The 12,065-nt window shown below is 36.6% G+C and overlaps 2 protein-coding genes across 2 annotated transcripts; both read right to left on the minus strand.

The window, feature by feature from the left end:
* Window positions 1-1,354: 1,354 nt before the first annotated feature.
* LOC139079841 (keratin-associated protein 19-3-like) lies at window positions 1,355-1,911 on the minus strand. The gene has a single exon (XM_070597345.1). It carries the CDS (start codon window positions 1,867-1,869, stop codon window positions 1,651-1,653), a length of 219 nt encoding a protein of 72 aa, XP_070453446.1. The 5' UTR covers window positions 1,870-1,911; the 3' UTR covers window positions 1,355-1,650.
* An 8,039-nt stretch (window positions 1,912-9,950) lies between these two features.
* Window positions 9,951-10,518, minus strand: LOC139079799 (keratin-associated protein 20-2-like). Its single transcript, XM_070597224.1, has one exon. It carries the CDS (start codon window positions 10,470-10,472, stop codon window positions 10,293-10,295), a length of 180 nt encoding a protein of 59 aa, XP_070453325.1. The 5' UTR covers window positions 10,473-10,518; the 3' UTR covers window positions 9,951-10,292.
* Between the last annotated feature and the right edge of the window lie 1,547 nt (window positions 10,519-12,065).

A 12,065-nucleotide genomic window follows, 5' to 3' on the forward strand; every position in this document is an offset into this window, starting at 1 on the left:
GAGCTACAGCATTTAACACAGTCCAACTCCTAACCAGATTAACGTAAATTCTCACACTAAAAGCCTCTTTGCCTCAGATCCAAGTACCCAGTAATACATCTATTACTTTTGGAAATAACAAAAAAATGCAAGGCATGGCAAAGACAAGAGAAAAAACACTCAGGAGAAAATCAGCCATTAGACCTACCATCAGACATAATAGGAATGCTGGAATTAACAGGCTGAGAATTTAAAATCATCTATGGATGTGATATCATGTTTTTTCCATTTACTTTGATGATATATTGACTTATGTTTATGTTTTTCCAAATGGTAAGGTTTTCTTCATTCTTTAAGTAAAACTCACTTGGTCATGAAGTATTACCTATTTTGTATATTGACAGTTTAAATTTGTTTATATGTTCTTAAGAATTTTGCATATATGTTAATGAGAAATACCAACCTGTAATTCTCCCTGCTGATGATATTATATTTTTATTTTGAGATATTGCTAGCTTCAAAAAAAAGTATAGGAGTGTTTTCTCTCATTCTACTGAAGAGGTAGGGTTTAAAATTCACCAGTGAAACTATCTAGACTTAAACTGGCATTTGGGGCAAGATTTTTGATCATGGATTCAATTTCTATATGAGATAGAGAACTATTCACATTTTTTTTCTTCTTGGGTCAGTTGTCATAAATTTAATTTAATATGATAATATATATTTGAGTCCAGGACAAAATGTTTGGCTTTAGTTTTAGATTTTTTATTTTATGAAATACTTTAGGCATTCCAAAAGAAGAAAGAATAAAAATTACAACAAACATCATACACATATCTGCTAGATTGTTAATATTTTGATGTAATCTTTCATGTTTATTTTGCAAATTAGAGTTTTTCTTTATCACTTTGTTTTGAAATTAACAAGATAATTTCCAAAGAATAATGAATTTAAAAAATTAAACTGAATTTTGATTATCTTCACAGAGACTCTTTGACGTTTATACATAGAATCCTATGTTTGGGTGGGGAAGAAAGATAGATATTGATAATAATGATAACGAAGAGGAGAACCAGATGAGGGAGAAGAGCAGGAAAAGGAGGAGGAAGAAGGAATAAGGGAAAGAAGAAAGAGAAAGAGAAGGAGAAGAGAAAGGGAAAGAGGAAGAGGAACGAGGAGGAGGAGGAAGAGGAGAAAAAGAAGAGAAAGAAAGAGAAGAAGAAGAAGAAAAGAAGGAGGAGGAGGAGGGATAATCATGAAATAAGAGATATTGGTAAATTTCTTAGATAAAGAAGAGAATGTTGCCATGGTTGATGATTATATTAATGCATCACAGCAAAATTATTGTGATAAAAGAATTGAAGCTCAAAACATATTTGCGATGTCAGAAAAGGTTTATTAGATAGACACTGAAAGACAAAGGCTTGCCAGAGTACAATGACTCTCCATCCCATACAGAAGGTGATCCCTGAAGAACATCACTAGTCAAACCCCAACATCTAGTTCATCAAGTTTTCTTCACATTATTGTCAGAAACTAGGTGGTCCAAATAACAGTTTAACTATCAAGACGAGTTCAATGAAGCATGCAGGTTATGAAATAAAGCTTTCTAGATAAATCAGAGTCTCACAGAAGACTAAGTCCACAAATTGTAAAGTTTTAAAGATTCATTCAGTAGAAACCAGAAGACCAGTATCTTCCATAGTAACAGGGACGATAGCAGCCATAACCGTAGCCTCCACAGCCAGAGCCGTATCCGTAGACTCCATAACCACAGCCGTAGCCCAGTCTGTGGAAGCGGCCCCATCCACAGCCACAGCCAGAACCCAGGCCACCAAAGCCTCCATAGCCGTAGCCGAGGCCTCCGTAGCAGCTGCCGTAGTAGCTCATGGTGTCGGAGGTGGTGAGTTTGGTTTGGTGTTGTAGGTCTGTTTTGTGATGTGACTGCACAGGGCCATTTATATACACTGCTGTGTGTGGACAGCCACATCTCTAAATGTCATCTAATAGAACACATTACTTAAAACTATGTCAACTATCTTGTTTCCTAACACCAAACCATGCCTTCCCTTAAGCAACTAGTTACTTCAAAGTTATGAGACATGTTTGATTTTCTGCTTTATTTGAATTCCTAGAAAAATTCTTTACTGCTAATGATATGCTATTGTGTTTATAATCCTCATTCTTGTTTGGGTTTCTGAGTTTCAAATTCCCTAAACAACTCTAAGCTTCAGGTGTTCTTCAAATTGCATCACATGAGATTGCATTTACCTCTAATTGTACCCTTGCCTTTGACATCCCATGCCTGTTAACTCTTTTCTAAGCCAAGTGTGTTATCTTTCTTCTGCCAAGAATTCATATAAATTGAACCACAATTGTTCCCTGAAATACTAGCCCTATGAAAAATGGCCGTCAACTAGGTTGTGTGTCTTAATTCAATGTGCTTTTAATGTCAGCTGAGAATCACATTTGGTTGTGCAATGATGATACTTAATTTTTAGAAGAGTCACAAACTGCAGTCAGAGGAACTGCTCAAGCATCCTGTCTCTTGGGAGTAAGCCTGCTTGGTAGATATCATTGAAGAGTGTACAAAAAGAGTTTCTGCTAATCACCGTAAATAGCTCCCTGCCCACAAATAATTCTTATTCCAGATTCTAAATTCCATATTATCATAGGACTATAGAATTTCAGAATTCAGAGAGACTTGAGGCACCATTTATTTCAGTGTATTTTATTCTTTTTAACCAATGAAAAAAATACAACTCAGACAAACAAAAGTATGCAACAATAATCTTTAAGAACAAGTATATGTATAGGAAAAAATGTAGTATATACCGAATTCAGTACTATCCGTGGGCAGGTTCAGGCGTCCACTGGGAGTCTTGGAATGTACCCCCAGCACGTAAATGGTGACGGCTGTACATGAAACATCAAGTGATCTGCCCCTCTCCTCATTCTCAGCCTGCACTACCTCCCACTCAGCAGAAAAAAGACCAGACTTTCCCCCAATCACCCCAGGACTCATGCTGCTGCTGAAAAAAAGACACTCTTTCCAGGATTTATCTTTCTCAGGCACCTCTTCATTCCCTTCTCAAGATTTTGCCAAATATGAGTATTAGAGACTCCTGATTTTTTTTTAACAATCTCTTTAATCTTTATATATTTTTAAAATATATTCACTTAAAAGTCAGTCCTATTCTGTGGTTTTGAAACAAATGTGGAAAAATCAAACAAACCAAAACTGCCAGGGGGAAAGGGAAAATCCAGTTTCCTCAAAGTGTCTTTCAACTCAATAGACTGTAGACACGAGCCAGTTTGTGAAGGTAATTATATATAAGCTTCACTTTCCCCATTATTGTATCTCTAATAACTGCAAAAGCAGCACAAGAACTTTAACTTGAAAATTATCACAGGGCATTTTCATTGGAAATCCAGAAAAAGGAATTTTTTTATGATTCTCCATGAAGAACACATGTAAATGACACATTGATTAATAAAGAACTAGAGGGGCTGGTCCAGTGGGACAGTGGTTAAGTTCATGTGTTCCACTTTGGTTGCCCAGGGTTCACAGGTTCAGATCCTGGGCACAGACCTAGCACCACTTGTCAAGCCATACTGCGGCAGGATCCCACATAAAATAGAGGAATATTGGCACAGATGTTAGCTCAGAGCCAATCTTCTTCACACACACACACAAAAGAACTAGATAGGATATTTTAGACCTCTTCTATGTAATTTATATCTTATTTTTAAAGTAAACAATGATAAATAATATTTACCACATTATTAATATGGGCCAGGCACTATCTGAAGTCATTTATATGTATTAAACCCAACCTCATAACAATTCTTTGTGATGCTATTATGTAGTCGTACTATCTGTCTCCTCAGGCAAGAGCAACAAAAGCAAACATAAATCGGAGTACATCATGACCTGAATAGATGTTTTCCAAAGAAAAGTATTTAAGCTTCAAAAAAGAAATACTTAAACTATTTAAGAAAAAAGATACAATTACTTTTAAAAAGAAATTTAAAACAAGTGTTTTAAATATTTCTTTTTAAATCTTCTTTAGTTGGCCTGAAAAAAGAAAGCATGCTACTCATAAATTAGCCTTTCATAATTCTTTAGCAACCCCATCAAGCTTATCGATTAATGTACTACTATCATTAGAAATATCTAGGGGAGTTATTAGCCTGCTTAAGGCAGCCTGCATAACTTTTCAGTGATGAAGCCATTCAACAAATATTTACCTAATGATTACTATATTTCAGGCAGTAATATACTCAGTGTAAAAAGGAAAAGCTAGCCCATGAACTTCGTGGGAAGCTACATTCTAGTGCAGGATGAGATATTAAAGCAGTAATATGCAAGCAATATATGACTAGTGAATTTTGTATAAAAAATTAATTGAAAATAAAATGAACAAGGAGCTCCGTTTGGAGGTCTGGGCAGTTGTCTTACCTATGACATAGTCTGTAACATAATCGTGGGATATTGACTTGTTGGAAGGCTGGGTCATTGTCCTTTAGCTAAATATCTACAGAATGCCATGTGATTCTGGATTTGTGTTTCTAGCTGTCCCTTTCCTCAAGATCATATCGCTTTTCCATAATCATTTCTTGATACTTTCAAGGGATTTTACATTAAAAAATGATTTGTTTTTTTAATCAGAAACTTCTCTTGCTGCTTTATCCTTCTGCTCTTGAAAACTGTATTTTCTCTTTCCTATATTTTCTATTTTAATATGGATAATTTTAACAGTTTTCATTTCTTTTCTTTCTTCTTGATTGATCTTTCTCTCCAAAATGGCAGTGGGGCTTAGATTTGCCAGTTATGGCAAAAAACATACTTCTCTCATGAGGTTTGTATTGTATCTAGAGAAATTGTAAATTGTTCCTCTAGAAAGAGTTACTGAGTGCCTAATATGGTCCAGCTGCTGGGCTATATATACCTTGAGGATAGACTAGTGAACAAAATGCCTCTCGCTCCCTGCTTGAAGGATGCCAGTAGTATAACTTTCTAAATGTCATCTCTTTGGTTGTTCTTTTTCCCTTCATACAATTCAAAATATTTTTAAGAACTTCTATATCAATGACTAGATTTAATGTTAAAGAGAGTTGTATGTCTTAGCACTGGCTGAAAAAATTATTTCACACACACGCACACACCTGCCTTACATTTAAAGAAAAAGTCATATTGATAAACAAAAGTAATGAAATATATTAGCAAATTAATTATACTGGATCTACTCCACATAGCTAGAAAAAAAAAACCTTCATAAAACTCTGATGATTGAACACAACACAAATTTGTGGTCTCTAATCCCAACTCGACCCTCAACACTTCCCCCAAACCTATCTTTATGCACCAGTTGGTTCCTTCCTCCATACTAACAGTCATGCCAAACATCTGTCTTTCTTTTAAAACACCATCTCACTCTCTCATTCTCTCACTTGGGCCCAATTCCACTTCATTTCACAGAGCAAACCATCACCATCAGGCAGTAATCCTGGCAACTCCCCACCTTCTCTGTCTCATCTGCACCCTTACTCACTTTGAAACATTTCAAAATCCACATGTGAAAAATGTTAACAACAACAACAAAAAAGACAAAAAACACTGATCATCTTACCTTTCACCATCATGCACTCAACATTTTTTTCTCTTCCCTATGTTTCCTATCTTGGCAAAGAGTTTCAAAAATCACCAACTATCCAAGCCAGGAACCCTGTATTCATACATAAGTCAACCTTCTCTTTTTGCATCCCCCAAATTCAAATTAACTCTGATTCATTCTTTCAGCAAATAATAGAGAACGTATACTCACTTGTCTTGGAGATAAAGTAGTAATAAAAAAACAAATCCCCCCTCTCCATGGGGATAACATTTTACTGTGGGAGACAGACTGTAAACAAATACAGACCTAATTTATTCACTCAACAAATATTTACTGAGTGGCTACTTTGTGCCCAACATTTTTTCAGGCACTAGGAAGCATATTTCAAGGTAGGAAACAAGGTTGAAAAAAGCCCCTTCTTCTGGGAAGCTTCGTTCTAAAGGTGGAGGAGGGCAATCAATCAATCAACCAATCAATAGATTGTGTTACATATAGATAGTGGTAACAGCTAAGGACAAAATATAAAGCAGAGGTGGAAGACATGTAATGAAAAGTTGGGGGTATTACAAATGCAGATAGGTTGGTAGGGAAGGCCCACTCTAGATAAATGACCTTTGAAGAAAGGTCTGAAGGATGAGAGCATAAACCACTTAGCTATCTGGGCATGCCAGACAGAGGGAACTAAAAGCACAAGTGTCCGGAGTTGGTGGCATGCTAGCTTCCTTTAAGGACCAATTTGCCTGAAGTAGAATGAAGCATGGGGAGAAGAAAGGAAGATTGCTTCAGAGATGTAACATCATTTAGTTCTGTACTGAACAGTTAAACTCTTAGCAGCACTATTTAAAAACTAACTTCACACATATACCTAGGGAGGTCATAGCAAGGGCTTTGGGCTTACTCTGAATCAGGCAGGAAATGGTTGTTCAGAATGGTATGAGACTCTGTCTCTGTGTTAGGCAGCATGTTAAGATGGCCCCCAAGACCATCCCCCTTCCTAGTGGATGCACCCTACATTACTCCAGTATTGTTAATATGATGATTTTTCTTCCCTTGATTAGGCTATTTCATATGGCACAGTTGACTTTAAGAAAGGAAGATTATCTGGGTGGGCATGACCTCATCACATAAAACCTCTAAAGGTAGAGTTTTCTCTAGCTGATAGCAGAATAAGAAGTCACATACTCAGAACATGAGGAGGGTTTGACATGTCTTTGCTGGCTTGAAGGTGGAGAGGGCCATGTGGCAAGGAATGCAGGCAGCCTCTAGTTGCTGAGAATGGCCTCCAGCTGTCAGCGTAGAAGTGGGAACACAGTCCTACAACCATAGGAACTGGATTCTGTCGACAACCAGTATGAGCTTGGGAGCATGCTCTTCCCCAGAGCCTACAGACAAGAATTCAGCCTGGCTGATGCCTTGATTTCAGCTCTAGGATACCCTGGGCAGAGAACCCAGTGGTGCCTTGCCAGACTTCTGACCTACAGAAGAAGGAGCTAGGAAACAGGTGCCGTTTTAAGCTGATAAATTTGTGCTGATTTGTTAAGCAGCAATAGAAAACTAATATAGTCTCTTAACTTTTCTATCCAGAATGCTCTAAACACTCAAATTCCTAAAATTAGGTCATTAGCAACATTCCTAAACTTCATCATGTAAGTTCTGTCACACATTTATGATTCAGGAGGGGTTCAAAGAGAATTGAGAAAATAATTTGCTACATATGGAATACGAGACTACTACACATCTAAAAAGGAACCATATGAGAGATTGAGCTTTTAAGGACTTGCTTTATGACCTTTTATTGTGGCTAGGAGGTCGAAACTACTTTAATGCCACATTCCACCTGTTGACCTTCAAAAAGAGCATGTTGCTCTTTATCCAAAGGAAGTTCTCTTCTCTGCACAGATCAGTAAACTAAAGTCAAACAAGGTAACTTCTAGTTCTGCTTATGTCACTTAATGTGACATTGGACACTATATTGAAATTCATTTTGAAAACAGGATAAAAATAACTTTGTATAGTTCAAAAAGCTGTTATAAATATTGAAGAAGAAAATATACAAGAAAGTGCTTTGAAAATGGTAAAAGAGAATATAATATTTTTTAAGAAGTAAGAATATTCTTAAGTAACATTGTACCTAAGGAGAAATCAACGAAAGCTTTCAGCAACATATTTCCGATTAAAATCTATGACCACCAAAATAATCTTTCTGATAGAATTGATTCTATAACTTTAATCTTCTTTCGACTTATAATGGTTACAAAACAGGGCGCTGATTCTTTTAAGTTCTCTCTCTTCAGTTTTGTATCCCCACTCATGGCAATTTCTAGATAACTGCCACCATTATTTTTGATGATGGTTATCATGTATGAAGTTAGAAGAGCTTCCTAGGCAATCTAACTCCACCTTCCAATTTCTGGCTTCCAAATGAATCTACGGAAAATGTTGAATGAGTACAGGTCTCCTAGAGAAAGCTGCATCCAGTGATTGGTTTTGGGGAAATGGGCTGCCTAGGGCACTCAGGCTAATACAAACACTGCTCCAACACATTCTAAATGTTCCCTTCTTATACTTTCGTTTAATACTAAGCTCAGGCAGTATCTTTTGGGGGAACTTTCACTGACTCCATGAGGCTTGATTAGATGCCTCTCCTACGAGGTCCCATTGCACCCAATACGTAAATCTTTCTGAAAAGTTAACACAGAGAATTGTAATTATATATTTATTATCTGAATTTCCATCTGACCTGTAAGCTCATAGAGATCCCAGGAAACTTTTTATTCTTTCTACCTCTGGTGCTTAGTACAGATTGGGCACAAGGTGATGGTCCATTATTCTTGGATGGATGGTTGAGTAAATGCATGATTGAATTCAGCATGAGAGGCACCAGCCACCAGGGCATCATTAGTCCACAAAATTGAATAAGCTGAGGCTCTTGTTGACACACTTAGCACAGCTATTCTTCTTGGAGGCTCAAGCCCAGTTCACCTAATAATAGGGATTTTTTAAAAATGTGGACTAATGTATCATTATTTTGTAAAGTTTGTAGAATCTTTGTTATTTGTCCCTTGACTTGTACTGCATGTGATATGCTGTTTTTCATGTGTAATATTTGTTGCTGATGTCTGTTCCTACTATTTTATGGATCAACAGCTGAAGTTACTCGTTATCAATATTTTCAGTAATGCCAGCAGAGATACTAGGTGGTCATGATCATCCTACGTTCCTGAAAGAAATTAAAGGTGGCATCTTTCTCCCTTCTTTCCTGATTTCATGTGCTTCTGTCTTTGATCAGTTTGGTTTATAGAATCTACAACTAAGAATGCCACTGTCATAAACTAATATATAAGTACAAGAAATGTTGACCTATTTTTGTAGTGATAGCCTGAATGCAGTTGTCTTTCAAAAGCTGTCATTCATTCTAAGACATTTTGAGAGAAACTTTCTTACTGAAGTCTGAAAAAAAAAGATCATCAGAGAGACAGTAAGAGTTCCACATGACCTCTATTTTTGTGGGTTTTATCATCAGTGAAGCAAATCTTGTTCTAAAAAAAAAGTTAAATATAAGATGAAGACACCAACTGGAGGTACAAATAATAGATAAACAGAACAACCGAGAATGATGCAGGCACTTGTGGAAGTCTAGAAATAGAAATGATGCTCAAACACACCAGAGACAGGGACTGTTGGTCCCTTAGATGGAATCACAAACTGAGTTACATAAATATAAATAGTCTGACTCTCAAGGAAGTAAAACTAATTAAAAGAGGACATTTTGAAGGGCAAACACCCACATTATGACAGATGTCTATTTGGGCACTCAATGTAAGGACTTGCTGAGCCACATATCCACAAATAATGTAGAAGTCTGGGCACCTGGATAGTAACTTAGCTAATCAATTGCTACAGAATTCTGAAGGTTGTTTGAGCTCCTTGACTTGTCGCTTAAGTGAGGCCAAAAAATGCAGCCGCAATAGAAGAAATCCATTAAGAACACAGCTTCCAACAACACAACAGAGTTGTGTCCTGCTTGGAAACAGCAAAAGACAGCAGGACTTTGAGTACAACAGTGGCAAATGGTGCAATAATGTTGCATAATGATCCCACTGTGAAGATATAAGACTGTTTAAGATCAGCTGCGGCTGTGTTCATGTACTTTTAACAAAGTGTGAAAAGAGCTGCTGGACAGTCTCTCTACCCTCACTGTCACATAAGATTACAGCTATAACACCATTTTCAGGAGCTTTCACAAAGCACACCGATATAGATTGCAGATAGACACATGCATAAACTCACATGTAATGCTTGTATATATGGAAAGGCTGTTGACGAGGAATAGACAAGACAACTACGACACAATTAAAATGCCAAAGTAAGTTTAATGTAAAGTGAATTTTCCCGTATCTCACATGAACAATTTAGAATAAGAATTCTGCCAAAACATGAATCCAAAAGGAGAATTGTTACCCAAACAGTAAATTTCCCCCAACCCAAAAATTAGAATTGCAAGTTCAGATGATTTTTATCAAGCCAGTCCTAGTGGGTTGAAATCTGAAGGTCTCTATCACAGTAACCATGATTGGCACATCATTATTTAATCTGGGAGAGGTACTGATGGAACGAAGCATGGAGAAGGTGGAACCGGCAGGAAGAAACTTAGCTGAAAGTCTTCAGTTGTGTGCAAGGTTGCATGCAGGTTTCTCAGTAGAAGCCAGAGGACCAGTATCTTCCATAGTAACATGGGCGGTAGCAGCCGTATCCATAGCCACTGTAGCCAGCACCATAGCCACAGCCCAGACCTCGGAAGCAGCCATAGCCACAGCCCAGGCCACCAAGGCCGTAGCCCAGACCTCCATAGTAGTTGCGGTAGTAGTAGCTCATGGTGTCAAGAGTTGAGGATTTAAGTGAGGACACTGTTCCCTTGTAGAATATGAGCTTCTCTGCTTCCGAAGGGCCTTTTATACACCCTCCGTAGTGGGTGTGACAAACAACAAGCAATCATGCCTTGCATTTTATCAAGTAATTTGTATGAAAACCATGTAACTAACACTATGCCCGTTTAGAGGAGAGGCCCTCACACCCATCAATTTCTGAATTCCTTTACTGCTGCCTCTAAATTCTTTAAGGTGTATCATATACCTTTAATAATAAAAAAGATTTACTGCCATACTTAATCTCTGTAGCCAAGCTTCATGAGTTTGCATAGCTTGAAAATCACACATGTTATTTAAATTTGCTTTGAAAGAGTAACATCATCCCTCTGCAGGCTAAAAGAACAGATGCACAGAGAACCAGGTTGTAATGAGCAGGATTAGAGGTCCTATTGTATTGTCACCAAAATTGTCTTGATTTTTGTTTTGGGAGAGAACCCAAATGTCCAGATAAATGCTGCTTTTTGTTTTGTTTCAGTTTTTGGACAGGGCTGATTTTGGTATTTGATTGTAAATAATGTTTTTAGCCTAATTCAGAGGACTATCATTGGTTTGCACATTTTTATGTGATTATATGGTATGTAGTTTTATGTGTATCAACATTTCTTAAGCATGAGATATCTAAAATATGATTTCCAGTAAAACATGGTATGTATATAATTTGTGTGTGTATGACATCTATGTGTGTTATATTTAATGTAACATGTATATTTGAGGTATGTATAGTAAAATGTATATATTCAGAGATATATATAGTATACTAATATCTAAAATACACCTATTCTTTGCTAATTAATCACTTCTCATACTCTCTTTAATTGATTTCCTGAATATTTCCTAGTAATATCCTAGGATCAGGAAAAGATACATTAGGAAGTATTTATCCAGTACTGCAAAGCTCATGTGAAACATCAATTATACAATGTGAGGAGTCGATGATATTTTAAATTCTTAACTAGAGGTGGTAAATGTGTAAAAGTAATAAGCAAGGCTACAATCTCACTGAGTCCAGACTGACAAAACAATCTGAGGTGCTTTATAAAGTTTCAGGTTCTGTTTCTTTATTGCCATACATCTTATCCAATTATGGTGATGTTTTTGTTAATAAAATATTTCCATCTCTATCTAGTTATTGCTGATGGTATAAAGAATGATGATGGGATAAAGAGTGGTGATATAAATATGGCAGGAAAGCTCTATTTACCCGGGAAAGGATCAGAGTCTTTATGGAATGAAATCATTAGAGGTAAAACACATTAATTTTCTATGGATGGAGATTTAAAAAAAAAAATCTGATATTAAATCTCTAGATCATTTCCTTGACACAATTTCAATGGTGTTAATACTTGAAAAAGATAAAAACATAACATTTTATTATTGAATAACTCTATGAACATTTTGCTGTAGGAAAGCTAACCATTCTTTATTTCTATATTGTCGAAGATGATTGCTTCATTCTAAGTGTGTACTGTTAAATGTTATCAACAGTGTTGTAATGAACACTGAAATAAGGCAAGGATTTCCACAATTACCACTGTAATTG

This window comes from Equus przewalskii, chromosome 27 (genome assembly GCF_037783145.1).
Source record: "Equus przewalskii isolate Varuska chromosome 27, EquPr2, whole genome shotgun sequence".
NCBI classification, from domain to species: Eukaryota; Metazoa; Chordata; class Mammalia; order Perissodactyla; family Equidae; genus Equus; species Equus przewalskii.